This window comes from Pseudorasbora parva, chromosome 15 (assembly GCF_024679245.1).
Source record: "Pseudorasbora parva isolate DD20220531a chromosome 15, ASM2467924v1, whole genome shotgun sequence".
Classification (NCBI taxonomy): Eukaryota; Metazoa; Chordata; class Actinopteri; order Cypriniformes; family Gobionidae; genus Pseudorasbora; species Pseudorasbora parva.
In genome coordinates this window covers 38847938-38863630 of record NC_090186.1, presented here as the reverse complement: position 1 = coordinate 38863630, position 15693 = coordinate 38847938, and the positions used below count along the sequence as shown (strand labels likewise).

Here is a 15693-nt window from a genome sequence, read left to right as displayed (position 1 = left end):
CTAATTATTACACTCCAGCTCAGAAGAGGGCACTCGCATATCGCCAGTGCACAGAAACATCAAATCAGCAAACGATCTAACTCTCATGAATATTAATTACGTGACTGGTCCAGACTTGACGTTACAGGAACGGTAGTACGTACTAATTAATATTCATGATTTGACTGTCGCCAGTAGCGCGTCTCATGGAGGACAGCGAACTCATAATCCTACAAAAAGCACATAATGAGTTCAACAGTAGGAATTTTAAACGAGCAGAGGAATTATACACACAATTCATCGAGTCCTGCACCAAATCCAGGTATTAATGACTGTAGTTGTATGTGAATAAATTAGTCAGAAGGACAATGACAGTGTAAACATTAGTAGGCTACAGATGTTTGCTGTCAAGTAATTTACGCACGTAAAACACTTTCCCCCTGTTTCACAGGCAGGGCTTAAGATAGTCCCAGACTAAAATGCATGTTTGGGCAGAAATAAACTTGCACTGAAAGATCTTAAAATATTTCAGTGCCATTGTTTTTGTCTCAAGATGCGTTTTACTAAGTAAGGCATGCTTATAAAAGCTACGTAAAGGTCCTAATTAAACTAAGGCCTAATCCTGGTTTAGTCTAAGCCCACTCCAGTCTGTGAAACCGGGCCATTGATTAAAGGGTTAGTTCACCCAATTTTTTTATTTATGTCATTAAAGGGATAGTTCACTTTGAAATTAAATTTTGATATGTTTTAGCTTGCCTCATGGGCATCCGAGGAGTATTTGTTTCCCCAGTAGTTTTAATTTTGATAATTTTAGGTCAAACCGTTCTTGTCTGTGCCTCACATAATGCAGGTCTATGGTCACCACCTCAAAGAGCATACACAGAGAAGTCCAAATTAAACAATCCCCCATCGTAAGTACACACTGATGGCCTAAGACGCGAAACGAGCGGTTTGTTTGAGAAAACGAACAGAATTTATATCGTTTTTACCTCTTGCACACCACTACGTCCGACTGATCCGAGGGCGCGAGTGCGTGTTTCCTGTGGTGTACAAGAGGTAAAAACGATAAAAGCAGTTTGGCAGTTTGACACGCAATCCGAAACGTGAATCAATGCGCTGATTCATAACCGTTCTAACCTTTATTTGTCATTGGGTTAGTTAAAGGTGCTGTATGTAAGAAGGACCGCTAAGAAATTCGAAATATTGTTTTCCCTGCTTCATCCTCCTCACTCGGATTGCCAGTTTTGAGGACATGAAATTTGATTCCCTGTATTGCACTATAGTAGTCTGACAAGCCAGACCCACATCAAGATGTTTGGTCTAGAAACTCACCATAGACAGGGCTCAATCCGAGAGGCGGGACCACCAGACCAGAGCAACGAAGGTGAAACAGAGCTTGTTGATAGATTAAACATTCACCGTATCTGTTCAGCAAAACTTAGAACACATCTTCCCTTTTTAAGAATGACTTCAGTGCTGTTCTTTGTCCTTTTCTCAGAGAAAAACTAAACTCCAAGTCTCCCAATGTCGTGGTCAGAGCTGATTCGAAAGACCGCCGTTCGCCAGTTTCTGTGTTTACTAGAAGCACGCAAACGCAACTCAGCCATCGCCATTATGGTCCCGCCCACCGACTCTATACACGATGTGTTTGGCCCGGCAAGAGTTAGGCAATTACAGCGTCTGCTGTATTCTACTGCATCTAGATTTCTAGGCTAGCACTATAGGCTACTTGTAGCCATTAAAAAAAGTTTCATGTTTGTATTTAAATATTTATATTTTTTATATAATTTCATCTGTTGATATGAAAAGTTAACAACATGAGTATAGGACACAATGCACAATAAGTTGGGAGACGTGGCGGATCACTTCTTCACTTCTTTTGTTTTGTAAAAAGCCTTTTTAAAGTAAATTTCGTTTTGTATAAATTGTATCTTAATTTTGATCTATGTTTCAACAATCATTTGTCAGATTTAATAAACAATATGAAAATACAGCAGACAATATAATCATGGTGCTAAATCATGGACTAAAGCGCATCAAATAAATTAACTGAAACTCAAGAAAAATGTTTATATAAAGCTTGAAATATCTATATATTTTCAAATGAAACAATTCAAAACGAAAAGAAATAGTATCTGTTTGGCATATGCACTTTTCTCTTGGTGCATCCACTACTGCGGAGATGGCAAGTCAGCATCTCAACTCTATCTTTGCAGCCGGTAATGACAAAGAAAAAAATCTAGTTTATTAATAAAGAATTATGTATTGTATGTATATATTCTCCTTGATATTTTTGACACAGTCATAATCATTACTTTTGCTGTTCTTTGTGGGAAGCTTTATGTGCGCTTGACTGCGGAATAGGCTAATTTATAACAAACACTCGTTTAGAATTCTCTCCAGTATATATTTAAGTTATTAAATTAGCCTTATATAAATGTGTACTTAGTCATTAGTCCAGTAGAAAAAAAAACTTTTGTCAGGGGCAGCCCTACTAATTTTACGTATTTTGGAACCAGCATATCACAAAGGTAATTCTGGGTTGAGTGAGCGGGCGGAGCGGGATCGTCAGAAAAGCGCTCTCTGCTTTGGAGGAATCCGCTCACATACTCTGACTCACACACGCTGTAAGTTGACGTATACGCGTTTTAATTTATTTAATTTTTTTGATTAATTGATGTTGAGACTTTTTAGGTCGGGTAGAATCTTTAATCTCTGACCCAGTTTGTTTGCTGGCTTTCATGGCAGCAGTACGCTGCATTTTCCGCCAACTGGCTACCTGTGATGTCGAAATACTATTGGGCAAACTGGCAGCGCATGGTATCACACGGACCAAAACAAAAACAGACATTCTGACACAGAACATTTCAAAGTAAAATAACTGGCTGTAGCATTGCTTTTCAGAGAATGATGTGAACTTGGAATGTTTCCTAAATATCTGCAAACAGATGATGGTATTTTTATGCTTTAGTACAGTAAAAACTTACATACAGCACCTTTAATAAATTAATGTTTTCACTAGTAATCTCATGTTTCTATATTCTCTAGAGACTGTAATGCTCTTGATTTGGCCACCGCCTATAATAATCGAGGGCAGGTGAAGTACCTCAGGGTGGATTTCTCTGAAGCCATGGATGACTATACTTCGGCCATACAGATCGACAGCCAGTTTGAAGTGCCACTTTATAACAGAGGATTGATACGTTACAGATTAGGTAGGTACAAAGTTTAACGATAAGGCTGTAGATTAAGTATTTTCCTAAGACATCACACTTTGCTTGTGAAAAACTCTTTATTTGGAGATGACCAGCCAGACTAGATTAAACTAACTCAGATCAGCCAACCAGCTAAACTTTACACCCCAGAGCATTATTTCTGTCAATCTGCTATGTTCCACTAAGGGGTGCTAAATGATTTCATTGTGTTTTTCCCTCTCAAGGCTTTTTCAAGGAGGCTGAGATTGACTTTCGGAGAGCCCTGGAGCTGAATCCTGGTTTTAAAGATGCTAGAGAAAGTTTGAGTCAGACACTCCTGGACAATGAAGAAAAGTGGAAAAGAGGCTACTGATGATGAGAGCTAGTCATTGAATTTTACATCTGTTAAATCAAAAATAAGTTATGTTGTCAAAAGCATGTGATTGTGCAGTCGTGACGTGATGGGGGCAATCACAAAACCTTCAAACTTTGTCCAGTCCCCTGTAAGTCACTGCTCAAGATGTAAATGAAAACTGTTCTGAATAAAATGCATGATGGTGTACATTTTAAAATACGTTTAATAGTTATTGATTTTTCAGGTCAGGGTTTCTCCACATTTTCCATTTCAAAATGCCATACTTTTCCAGATTTAAATTTCTAGACCTCCTTCCAAAGTATTTTTCAGACCATATTTAACATAAATGGTTCATTCATACAGAATTATTTCAGCATTATATTCAATGTGTATTAGTAATCTGTAAATGTATTATCTCTTCGATGAGAAGAAACCTAAAAGGCTTTTATAACTTGCACATATTGATCTGTCACACATCAGCTTGATACTGTAAATGTGGTTTGATGTTGCACAATCACCAAACAGCAAAGTACAGTCTGCTTTAGATTATTCTGGATTGAGTGGTGTGTGTTTTGTGCAATGAAAGTGCAAATTTTATTAATTCAGTCATATTTTACAATCAAAGAATCACTAAACTTTTACCATGAAAACACTAGAATACATTTATTTTTTAGAGAATCTTTATTTTATACACTGTATACATTTTTTTTTTTTTATGTCCAAATGTCCATGAAAAATGACCAAATCTAAAAATTTTAGTTGGCCATATTAAATTTCTGTAAATTCAATTGCATCCATTCACAGAAATTGTATTTGGCCAACTGAACAATTTAGATGTGGCCAGTCAATAGACAATTTTCAATTGGGGCCTGAATTTGTTTTTATAGTGTATTTTAGAAAACTGATTTGTTTGTTTTCCCACTCAAAATCCTTTTTTTAGGAACCCTGTCACACAAGTGCAAAAATTATTATATAATAATTAATAAATGCAATAATGATGTGTATATATATATATATATATGTGTGTGTTTTTTTATTTTTTTATTTTAATAAACATTCTTTAATATACATTTTGTCTGTATTTATGCTTTTTGTAATCTTTTTAAAATACATTTTGTTGAATTTCACAAGAACTGTCAAGAATATAGGCTACCGGTGCATATATCACTCAATATAAATGGTTTCATTCGCAGATTAAGCCAGGAATAGACCTCAGGTAAAACATTTAAGTAACTTTTATAAACACCTTAAAAAAAACATTACTGATGTGCTTCTTGAGAAAACAATGGCAGTTACATATTTTAAGACCTGTCAGTGCAAGTTGCGGATAATGTTTTATTGCAACGATTAATTTGGACCAGCTTTCATTCATTAACGGTGAGAGGAATTTCTCTCTATCTGCTGCAACATAATAGTTAACTCATGACACCTGTTCTTTAGATGACCAGCATCACCTGTGCACAATAATTGGTCTCTGTATAAATATCCTTTCAGCCGACTTCATGAATGTGTTATTTACAGCTCTTGAATTGTGGTGGTTTCAGTACATCTTATCCACCTGATAACAGACTTTTGGTTTTGAGCAATGATGCCATGGCTTTCTGGGATTTGGTAAGTTATTGTTTTTGTTGCTAGTGTGTTTTGTTTAAAAAAAATAAAGTTGTTCTTTAATGTTGTGTTTTTTCCCCCAGTACTTTATGGCTGTTGGGAGTTGTGGTTTTGGCACAGAAAAACTTCAATTTTGTATCACCACAGAAGAATGTGGCCCCAGCACAGAATTTCAACCAAAGTATGTCTTCTGTGTGTACTTGACTAGGTGTGTGGTCATAATTGCCTCATGTCAATTCTGACTCTTTTTCAAATATGCATCTCTTTCAGGAACAGGACTGACAACCGATTGTCTTGGAGGTTATATGCGGCTAACTGTAGATAAATCTCTAGCTTTTGGAAGTCTAGTTGAATTTGATGCCATCAGTAAGTTGCCTGCAATTTAGTTATATTGACAAGCTGACTTGCAATCTATATTCATGTCTTAACCTTGTGCCCCCAGATGGCTCCCAAATTGAACCTATAACTCCAAGACTGGCTACTACATGTGGCTTTAGCATAGACTCTGATCCCTGGGGTAACTACCGAGTCTTTGCATCTTTCCTCAACTGTTTTGCAGAGAATGAGGTAACTGTCTCTCTTTGGCCTTAAACATTTGCTGTGTTCTGTAGACTCAGTTATTTCTCCATTCAGGACGATGCTGTGTTTGATCTTGACATGCGTGTCCGGGTGCGTGGTGTCAATGCGGAACAAGAGATCTTTCTCGTGGATGAGACCTGTACCCGTGACCAATGGGCCCCCCGTGAAGTACTTTGCGATAGGAATTATATGGAGGTAAAGCCTTGGCTGGCTTGTGCCACAAACATCAAGCACTGGTGCCTTGTTGCTGATATCTAAATTATGAATTCTCTTAGGTGTCTGTTAACCGATTGCCAGGAGAAATCACAGCCATGCGTAGGAAGCCTAAGATGGCTCAAAAGACAGCTGTGTATGATAACCGGTGGACTGATACAGTTTCTGAGGTATGGTGAGCCAGTTCTTGTTTTGTGTCCTCTGCACATGCAGCTTGGTCACATGTGCATTCCTTAATTTCTAGGCTATTACCTCTGAAAACAACATCTGGCGGATGGTGTTTTTCACACCTGCACAAAAAGCTATAGCGTTTGAAGATGCCCTAAAGGCAGGATATGGAGTAACCACAACAAAGTCTCGGTTGGTGGTACGAAGTGGATATGACATGCCTGAGACCTATGACGAGAACGTGAGTGGGAACTAGTGCCTCATTCATTTGCTAAGAGGGCTTGAGCTAATGTTGTACCTGCTCTACAGGTGAATGGCATACCAATGAAGATTATCAGGGTGACAACCTACTTCAAGAGACAGTGGTCCGTAACCATGTTGGATACTGTTGCTGCATGCCCAACTGGTATGTGACTACTCTGAATACTTGAGACAATATTTGCAGGGTCTGTTCCTTGTTTTTAGTTAACTTAAAAGTAGTTAACGTAAACTACAGCTAGGTGTTGGAACTAAACTCCTCAGGTAAGTGGATCTCCAAGACTAAGATGGAACCCTTGACCTATTCCCTCACTTGCAGGTGGACTTTCTTTTACGGATGACATGATCACCTGGTACTTCCCCCGATTTAATCCACTAATGACCTCTACTGAGAACCGCATCCTTGGGCTGTATATGGGTATCAATGGAAAGCAAATAGACTCTGCACAAATGGCTGCTAGAGGATACATCTTGACAATAGAAGGCAATAATATTGTAATGAAACTGCCAATTGGTGGACCAGATGGCTACTACAAGGTTGGTGGGGTTTTGTTTAAATCTGACCAGTTTTAAAAGTCTTCAGCAAAGTCTTCAGCTAAAGCTAATGGTTGTATCCTGTTGTAGAGTCATGCTGTTGATAACCAGTACCACATCAGATACAACATCGAGTCAATGCTGGAGTTGCTGTGGAGTGAAGGAGGCATGGATTCAACTAGATACAGAGTCCTGTTCCCCATCAAGACACCCTTTATGCCTAGACCACCCCAATTAGTTGACTGTGAGTGGGTTCCTAGCAAGTTGTGTAACTAGCAGCATCATAGCATTGCAAAATGTACCTTTCAAAGCACTGTTCACTCTTCCTGTTGAACATGTAGTCCTTGTACCATTGAGTTGCTATTTTTAGCTTGGTCTTGTTTTTGAGTGCTCTATTTGCAGTTCCATTTGTTGCAGATGTTTGCTTAATGGCTTGCATTTCTCTTACAGTCACAGCTGTAGATGGAAGACTGTTTGACGTGCTCTTGGGAACTTTCCTTTATGATGTCGAGTTGGTAAACATCACTTTTTCCACTGGAGTCCTTACTTTGGCAGAGGCCAATATGAGGGGTTTCAATGTACAGGAGCAGCGCTTTCAAAATGGCTCCAAGGCATTTCGACTTCAAGTCCCCTTCTCTGATTCCGTTGTTGTGAAAACGGTGAGTGTCCACTCAGTGAGGCTGCTTTTTTTGTTGTTGCTTTTTTTTTTTTGCAGTTTCTGATCTGTCTTTCATTGCAGCAAACGGACCTGTTGCTTACGGTTTATACTCTTCGCCTCATCTATGGTTTTATGATTGTCCCGGAATCTGTTCCCTTCTCCTACATTGCAACTGTTGATGCAAGCCTTCAAGATGTTGGTAAGTAACAATTAGCTTATCTGAAAGCTTCTCACAAATTCTGAAGAGGATTGAGTCCTTTCTAAAACTTCCCCATCCAGTTCTTCCAAATGTGAGTGGATCCTGTGATGAGGAGAAATTCTACATAATGGTTTCATTTGGAAATATGGGCAAGAACTTTAATGTCATGCTTGGTACACATGACCTGACTGCAAACCAACGAGCAGATTATGGTGTAAAGGAGAATGATACACACATGAGTTTGGAGGTGCCTTTCCTAGCACGTGATGTTGCGTTTGAGGTATGACTTCCCTTTGTTGCTTTTTTCTTTGAGTATTTGCTGTGTCTGTCTAAATGTCTTAACTTTACAGCTGATGTACCCATCATCCTTGAGGGCTCGGCTTGACGTGTTGATATGGGAGCCAGTCAACAAATGGACCCTTAGTGAATTTTCCCTGGCTTGCAATTTTCCCATGACCATGACTGGTATGTCTTGCATGGTGTTACAAGTTGTCAACTCTAACATGCGTTTTGCCCAGAGAATAACAATTGCTTTTTGCATGACCCTTTCCAGAGTGTTTCAGCAATGGATCCATGTCAGCCCTTGCAGTGAAGGTAGAATCCGTACCCCAGCTTGTCCCTCGTGAACTTACCCTGAGAGACAAATCCTGCAGACCCAAATTCAGCAACGACCGTTTTGCCTACTTCTCTTTTGACGCAAACAGTTGTGGAACAACTAGAACGGTATGGAGGTAATGCTTTGCTTGTCCTATATGAAACCTGCACCCTCTTATGCTTTCATCTCTCCCTCAGTTCTATGATGGTGTCATGATGTATCAGAATGAAATTGGCTTGGGTAACGCACTACCAGTTTACCAGAAGGGTAAAGATTCACGCACTCCTGATCCAGAGTATAGGTGAGAAGAGGGGTGCATTTATGTATCATGCCTCCAAATTGATTTTGTGTAGCTATTTTTAAAGTATTTCTTCTTTCTGCTTGTTAGAGTGACCATGTCCTGCTTCTACAAACTAAATGATACCCAGACGATTGCATTTTTCACCAAGCCACGAGAAAATGAACCTTTGCCGGAGACTGGTTTTGGAGAGCTGCACGTTGTAATGAAACTTGCTTTGGGTATGCTAGTACTTGAATAACTTGTATACCATCTCAAATACTCAGTTAAGCTTAAAGTTTTGCACCCACATACTGTTACTGAACAAGTATTTCCACAGGTGACGCCTCAGAGCATAACTGCCATGGACCAATGATGGTTCATGCCAGATGCTAACTTCTGAAATGTCACTTTGGTTTGAACTAACAGCATCAGTTTATCTGGGCCTTAAGGCTGCTATAGTACAAATCAACTGTTGGCTAAGGCTAAACTTTGAAAGGTGGTGTTAAAACTGCTTTATGCTTAAAGGATTAGTTAATTTGCAAAATGGAAAATGTGTTCCTATTCAACATCTCACCCAAAATGTTCATGACTTTCTTTAAAGAACCTTATTTCAGACACAGGATTTACTTAAATGAAAGCTTGCTAATAAGTCTACAAAAAAGTGGATATTGACAGCTAGAGTTGGCCACCATCTAATTGAGTGATTTGGTCACGTGATCAGGGAAGGCTGTGACTAGTTCCTAAAATTAAAACACTTAAACAGCTATCCCCTGTTTTACAGAAGAGGCATAATCTAGTCCCAGACTAGAAAGCATATTTGGGCCTCTTTACTGAAAGCAAATTGCATGGACACTATCTAAATGTCAGATCCCAATAGTTTTGTCATAACACTTCATCTAGGCACATTAAATCCACTGAAGTAGTTTAACTGAACTAGGGCTTAAACTAAGGCTTGTCTATGAAACCACAAGCCTTCATTACTATTTTTCTGGGATGCATCAGGACTGCTTGGTTTAAAATCATCCATGCGACTCAAGTTGTGACTGGATCACCCATTTAAGCCACTTCTGTTTGTATGGTTGACATGTGATCAAGTCTCACAAACAAGTTTAATAGCAGGTGTAAAAGGGCATCTGAATAATGGCAGGGAAATCTTCATGGATCATGTATCTTCTCCCCCTCCACCCAGATGGCTCTTATACCAAATTCTATTCAGAAGAGGACTACCCAGTCTTACAGTACTTGAGAAGCCCTCTATTCTTTGAGGTAGTGCTACTTAAGTCCACTGATCCTCAGATAGAGCTAGTTTTGGAGAACTGTTGGGCTACTCTGAAAGAAGACCGGAATTCTACTCCAAGATGGGACTTAATTGTAGATGGGTAATTATTTTTAAACAACTTAACCCTTGGACTTCCCCAATGAACACTTGTTTAAATGAGAATCTACTGTTTGCATTCAATTTGTCTTTGCTCTTGACAGCTGTGTGAATCTGGCTGACCAATATGAGACCATCTTTCACCCTCTGACTCCTGGTGTGGTTCCATACCCATCTCACGTGAAACACTTTGAAATCAAGATGTTTACTTTTGTGCAGAATGATGTCACACCCCAATCTCAGGTAACCAGAGCTCATCTTAGAAGTGCTTGTGCATCAGGCTGTATCACTGACTACTTCTCTCCCCAGATTTATGTACACTGTGACGCTGTGCTCTGTGACGTCGATCAGAATGATGGAATCTGTAAGCGACAGTGTCCATCTCCCATTCCTTTAAAAACTGGAAAGAAAGGTATGCTCCTTTACTGACTTGTTTAAACTGCATCTGTATGGTCAATTGTCTGGGTTGCAAAGTCTCTAAAGCATTTGTCTTCCTTCTCTTACAGTACGAAGAGACTATAATAATGTCCAGAAATCACAGCTATCAACAGGAAAAATATTGCTCTCAGCCTTCTGATCTGTTTTGATTTTGCAACCCTAATAAAGTGTCTAAATCTTCAAAATAGCATCTTGTCTTGCAGTCTGTCAATTGTAATTGTGCCATTTCTTTATGGTACTGACTGGTTAATTTAAGGTAGGAGAACCCCACTAACCATCTAGTTTACTCCATGGATGGTCACACTCAGGTTTCTCTCTATACCTTTTTTAGAGCAGATTGTTAAGCTGCTCAGATTTGAGTAGCTTCAAAACTACATTTAAGATGGTTCACCCAAAAGAGACAATCTGCTTACCCCAGGGCATCCAAGCTATAGGTGACTTTCGTCAGTAGAACACTAAGATTTAACACCAACCACTGCAGTCAGTCATAATGCTTGTGCATGGTAACCACAGAAATCCAGCAGTTAAATGCTTTTCGTGAGCTACAGTACAGAAGCAACTTCTATAGGAGGGTTCCAAAACTTTAGTTGCACAAATTTAAGCCGACTCTTTCCCCTTTCCAGCAAATGCTCTAGACCTATTTTAGTCAATGCACTAGCCTAGGAGAAACGGTGTGATAAGTCAACAGGCTCAGAGGCAAGCCTCCCAAAGTAGCATTACCTGCAGGTGTCTTTTGGACACTGTGTAAATGTTCAGGGGTTTTTTTGTTGCAGAAACACTCCCTCCCAACCTAACATGGCAGACTGATCTCATGACATGCTATATATGACACCCCAATTTGTATGCCATTTTTGGCATGCCATCAAGAGAATTGCTTTTTAGCATGCTCATCAGTTTCATTCTATCCCCTACACTGCCCTTACACATTGCACAACCTGTCCCTAAACCTACCCATCACAAGAAACATTCTTTAAGCAGCTTATGAATCCATTTAGATAGTGGGGACACTGGTTAGTTTCGGCGTAGACATTCATGCGGAATCACACGGAGTAGACATGCACGTGGATAGCTGAATGCGTACAGATAACACACCACTTGGCTTTAGAAAGTGGCATGTATGTTTACGCAGTCATGTTGAACACGGGGTTAGTTGTAACACATGGTTTAACTTCCCACACATGCCAGTATTAGTTGCCATATCAACATTTAGAGAAATTGCACCAAAATGTAAAATCTTTTGAAGATTTACTGAATGTTTATTTAACCATAGCAAAAGTAAAATACATGTTTTTTACTTTAATACGGTCATTTTTTTTTTTTAAATCTCTGCTGTTTATTTAAAATGTAACATTTTAATTTTATCTAAAAGTTGAGTTCTTTAATGCTGATCTAACCAGCAGAAGGCGAGTTGTGGTTTAAATCCCAGTTGTGCAGGTGGGGCATGTTACATTCTATACTTTTATGATTTTTGAGAAACCATGAGAAAAGGGTGAATAACGACAGTCAATGTTCAGAAATTGTTTTTAACTATGCTTTAAGCTGTATTTAGCAGTGGGTTGTCAAACTCAAGTGTATATTTTGAATTTAAAAATGCCATTATTTTAAAGTTACTAATTGTATTTTACATTTTAGTTTGTCTTGGATTTTTTGTTTATTATATTATGTGACATTTTAAGCTGTCCATTTGGTCATGTTACAATGTACGTGGGGCATGTCACATTTCTCTTCCAGTCTTTTGGGGTAAATCAAGAGAAAAATATATACTGTATTAATGAAACAACCACATAATTGTACAAAATGTGGGAAAAATAAATACTCTAAACCCTGAGTGGATTTACACAATTTCAAAAAGTGTTAGGTTGTGCCCCGCTCTCCCCTGTATACTGATGGGCTTCATCACAGATCAATCTCCTCTCCACCAATAAGCGCATGTTATGATGCAATATGACTGCAATCATATTTTGTTTATTGAATTATTTCAAATAACAAATTTGCATTAACATATTATTAATGATAGACATTAACAATACAACCAAGCAGAATATTGTAAACAAGATAATAGTAACATAACACCAAAAATAAATAAAATTAATTTAAAATAAAATTAATAAAAAACATAGTGAACATGAAATAAAATTATAACTTCAGGGGGGGCTAATCCATATATATTGGCAGTAATTTATAGAGTTTTAAGGCACTCCTCATTTTTACTTGTTTTAAGGATTTAAATAAAATCTTAGTCCTTTTTAAAAGCCTTAAACATGAAGAAACGTTAACAAATTCACATTTGTGTATATGTAAAATTTGGCTACAATCATATTACATCACAAAAATGCCATGTCTTTGTTCTGCCATCATATTAATTATCCAGTTGGATGCTGCACATTCATGGTGGTTGAGATGATTTGAGTGCAGAGAAAAGCGTTATATAAATGTAATGAAATATATTATTTCAAACAGTCTTTTTGTTGCATTATAATAAGTTGCATTTATTTAGAAGAAAATGTTACTCTTAATGCAGCAAACTGTTGATGGAAATGCTGGAAGTATTCCTACTGTTCAAATGGCATGTCCAAATCTTTTGGCCTTTTCCTGTGTGACAGGAGTTATGCACCGCAACTCCACAGGGCACTTTGGAGAGCGAGATGATGCACCTCAATTATTGCCGCATCCGTTTTGAAAGCTTCGTCACATACATTATTAAAGCAACCATGAAGGTGATTTCAGGACACATATCTTATTTGATCACTTGCAATTAAAGGGTTTGTTCACCCAAAAATGAATTTTTACACCTGTTAGACCTCTGTTCATCCTCGTAACACAGTTTAAGATATTTTAGATTTAGTCCGAGGCCTGTCTGTCCTTTGAATGTAAGTGTATGCACACTATATTGTTCACGTCCAGAAGGTCATCAAAGTAGTCCATATGTGACATCAGTTGGTTAGTTAGATTCTTTTAAAGCGTCAACAATACATTTTGGTCCAAAAATAACAACAAATATGACTTTATTCAGCATTGTCTTCTCTTCCGTGTTCCTCAAATAAAGAATCAAATGGTCATGATTCAAGATTCGGATCGAGTGTCAAAATGCCAAACTGCTGAAATCACGTGACATTGGCGATATGAATCACGAATCAATCCGCTAATTCACGTCCGTTTGATTCTTTATTTGAGGTTTGAAAAAAAAAAAACGCAGAAAAGAAGACAATGCTAAATAAAGTCGTATTTTTTGTTATTTTTGGACCAAAATGTATTGTCGACGCTTCAAAAGAGTCGAACTAACCAACTGATGCCACACATGGACTACTTTGATGATGTTTTTATTACCTTCTGGACTTGGACAGCAAGTGGGCATTCATTTACATTCAAAGGACAGAAAGGCCTCGGACTAAATCTAAAATATCTTAAACTGTGTTCCGGGGATGAACAGAGGTCTTACGGGTGTGGAACGGCATTGGGGTGCGTCATTAATGAAAGAAATTTTATTTTTGGGTGAACTAACCCTTTAATAGTGCGGGCAGTCTGCTTGAATCTGATTTTAGAAGAAAAAAAATCTGATATAGTCTGCCTCCCAAAATCGCATGCTCTCTTTATATATATAGTATGAGTGTAATCTGGACATACGCCATGGTGTCATTATCATGTGACTCTGGATTGCCATTCATAAATCCGCTCCTTCATGGGATAGTAGTGTCCATCGTGTGCACACTACAGAATCTTCCCGGAAGAAGTAGGTCATCAAAGGGATTTTTCCCCTACTCTTTCATGAGCACTGTGATGAATTCATACATATACTTCTTTTGCCACATACTGTTTTTCATCTACTTGATAGTAGGGAAGTATGTGATTTAGGATCCAGCCATAGTCTTGTCGAGGTGTGAAAAGGTTATTTTTGCTGCAGTGTGTTACAAAAAGTGCTTCTTTTTTTAACCTATAACAATCATGCAATTCATCTTTTTTTTCTTTATATTAAGTTACAAAATGTTGCGTTACAACAGTTACAGCTTGTTGTAATGTTGTGTATTTCCTATCATTTAAAAAGGGGACTCTGAAGAGGTTTTAAATGTTTGTTTAAGAGGTAAAGCACCTTATTTTGTATGTGTGTTGGGAGTGGAGACCTTCACACTTCTTATCTTTGCTGAAGTGTGGTCTGGGTGCCAGACTCATGACAGTGACACTTCTACTTCCTATTCCAGCTAATGTACCTTTCATTTATTTTGTTGGCTGGTGTATATTATATATTTGTTTATTGTATAAAACGGTCTTGCTGACCATTTCAAAGCAGTTTTGAAACCTGCTCTGGTATTACAAAATATCAGAAAAGACTAGGAGCAGAAATTTTGATTGATATTTGATGGTGATGCCTTATTGGCCATAACATTTCAAATGCTCAACGAGTTCCTTCACAAATGTTTGTTTGAAGGTCTCATATTTCTTTATTGTGGAGTCTTAACACATATATTACAACAGAAAAGCTTGACTGTAGGGTTAAGGGACATTATGAGGGAATACGAGCTTAGGAAGCAGAGTGAAAACAAAAGGAAGTCATTAGTCCGAGCTGAATAAAACACGTCACCCTTTCAAAACCCTTCAGACACACCTCTGATAACATCTGTCTGTAAGCACTGCTTGCTCGTGTATTGATATCTATTATGTGTTTTCTTCCCTTTTAATGTGTTTTTGGGCAGCCACTGGTTATAAAAAAAATGCGTTGAACATTGAAAAAAAGATATATTACAGGTGAAATACTTGATCCCAAACCGGTGTCCACGGGAAATGAGCATGTGTGATTCTGTCATGCTGAGAGATTCATTTTGTAAATTTGTTCCTTACACTATATTTTAGAGTGTAAACAGGTGTTAGATTTTGAAAGAGTAAGGAAATATTGTCCCAGACATCAACATTGTGTCAGCCCAGATCCGTCTGATTTATGTGGATTCCACACGTACCAGATATGGGCCAGATCTGAGCCGACACTGTTGCTGTCTGGGCGTACAAGCATCACACAACAGCAAACCTAAGGCCAGATCCTTCATGAAATTTCAGTTGTGTACTTTTCTGATGCTTTTTTAAATTGATTTTATGTTGATTGTACATTTTATTGACCTGTGCAATTTATGCTGTTGTGTATTGGTTAGGGTTATAATATAGTAATACATAAATTAAATGAAACATATTTATAAATGAAACATAATACATCAATTAAATGAAACATATTGTGGTTTAATCTACTTGCGTTTTGAATCATTCACACACTAAT

General features: G+C 38.0%; 2 protein-coding genes across 2 annotated transcripts; both read left to right on the top strand.

Annotated features, from left to right (window-relative positions):
- Positions 1-145: 145 nt before the first annotated feature.
- On the top strand, positions 146-3943 carry ttc32 (tetratricopeptide repeat domain 32). Its single transcript, XM_067418029.1, has 3 exons — positions 146-301; positions 3028-3194; positions 3419-3943. Exons 1-3 carry the CDS (start codon positions 186-188, stop codon positions 3544-3546), a joined length of 411 nt encoding a protein of 136 aa, XP_067274130.1. The 5' UTR covers positions 146-185; the 3' UTR covers positions 3547-3943.
- A 1077-nt stretch (positions 3944-5020) lies between these two features.
- Positions 5021-10620, top strand: zpax1 (zona pellucida protein AX 1). Its single transcript, XM_067418703.1, has 21 exons — positions 5021-5139; positions 5220-5317; positions 5407-5502; positions 5579-5703; positions 5770-5910; positions 5991-6098; positions 6173-6337; positions 6406-6502; positions 6674-6891; positions 6979-7132; positions 7339-7547; positions 7628-7745; positions 7826-8025; positions 8096-8210; positions 8299-8468; positions 8538-8641; positions 8729-8859; positions 9810-9999; positions 10100-10238; positions 10305-10407; positions 10502-10620. The coding sequence occupies exons 1-21, from the start codon at positions 5114-5116 to the stop codon at positions 10570-10572; spliced, it is 2778 nt and encodes a 925-aa protein (XP_067274804.1). The 5' UTR covers positions 5021-5113; the 3' UTR covers positions 10573-10620.
- Positions 10621-15693: the final 5073 nt, after the last annotated feature.

Bases quoted from the DNA above. Each gene is read 5' to 3' on its own strand.
- zpax1 (XM_067418703.1), top strand. From the start codon at position 5,114: ATGATGCCATGGCTTTCTGGGATTTG. The intron at 8,026-8,095 runs GTATGACTTCCC...TTAACTTTACAG, and splicing joins CACGTGATGTTGCGTTTGAG to CTGATGTACCCATCATCCTT. The intron at 8,642-8,728 runs GTGAGAAGAGGG...TCTGCTTGTTAG, and splicing joins ACTCCTGATCCAGAGTATAG to AGTGACCATGTCCTGCTTCT.
- ttc32 (XM_067418029.1), top strand. From the start codon at position 186: ATGGAGGACAGCGAACTCATAATCCTACAAAAAGCACATAATGAGTTC. The intron at 302-3,027 runs GTATTAATGACT...TATATTCTCTAG, and splicing joins GAGTCCTGCACCAAATCCAG to AGACTGTAATGCTCTTGATT. The intron at 3,195-3,418 runs GTAGGTACAAAG...TTCCCTCTCAAG, and splicing joins ATTGATACGTTACAGATTAG to GCTTTTTCAAGGAGGCTGAG.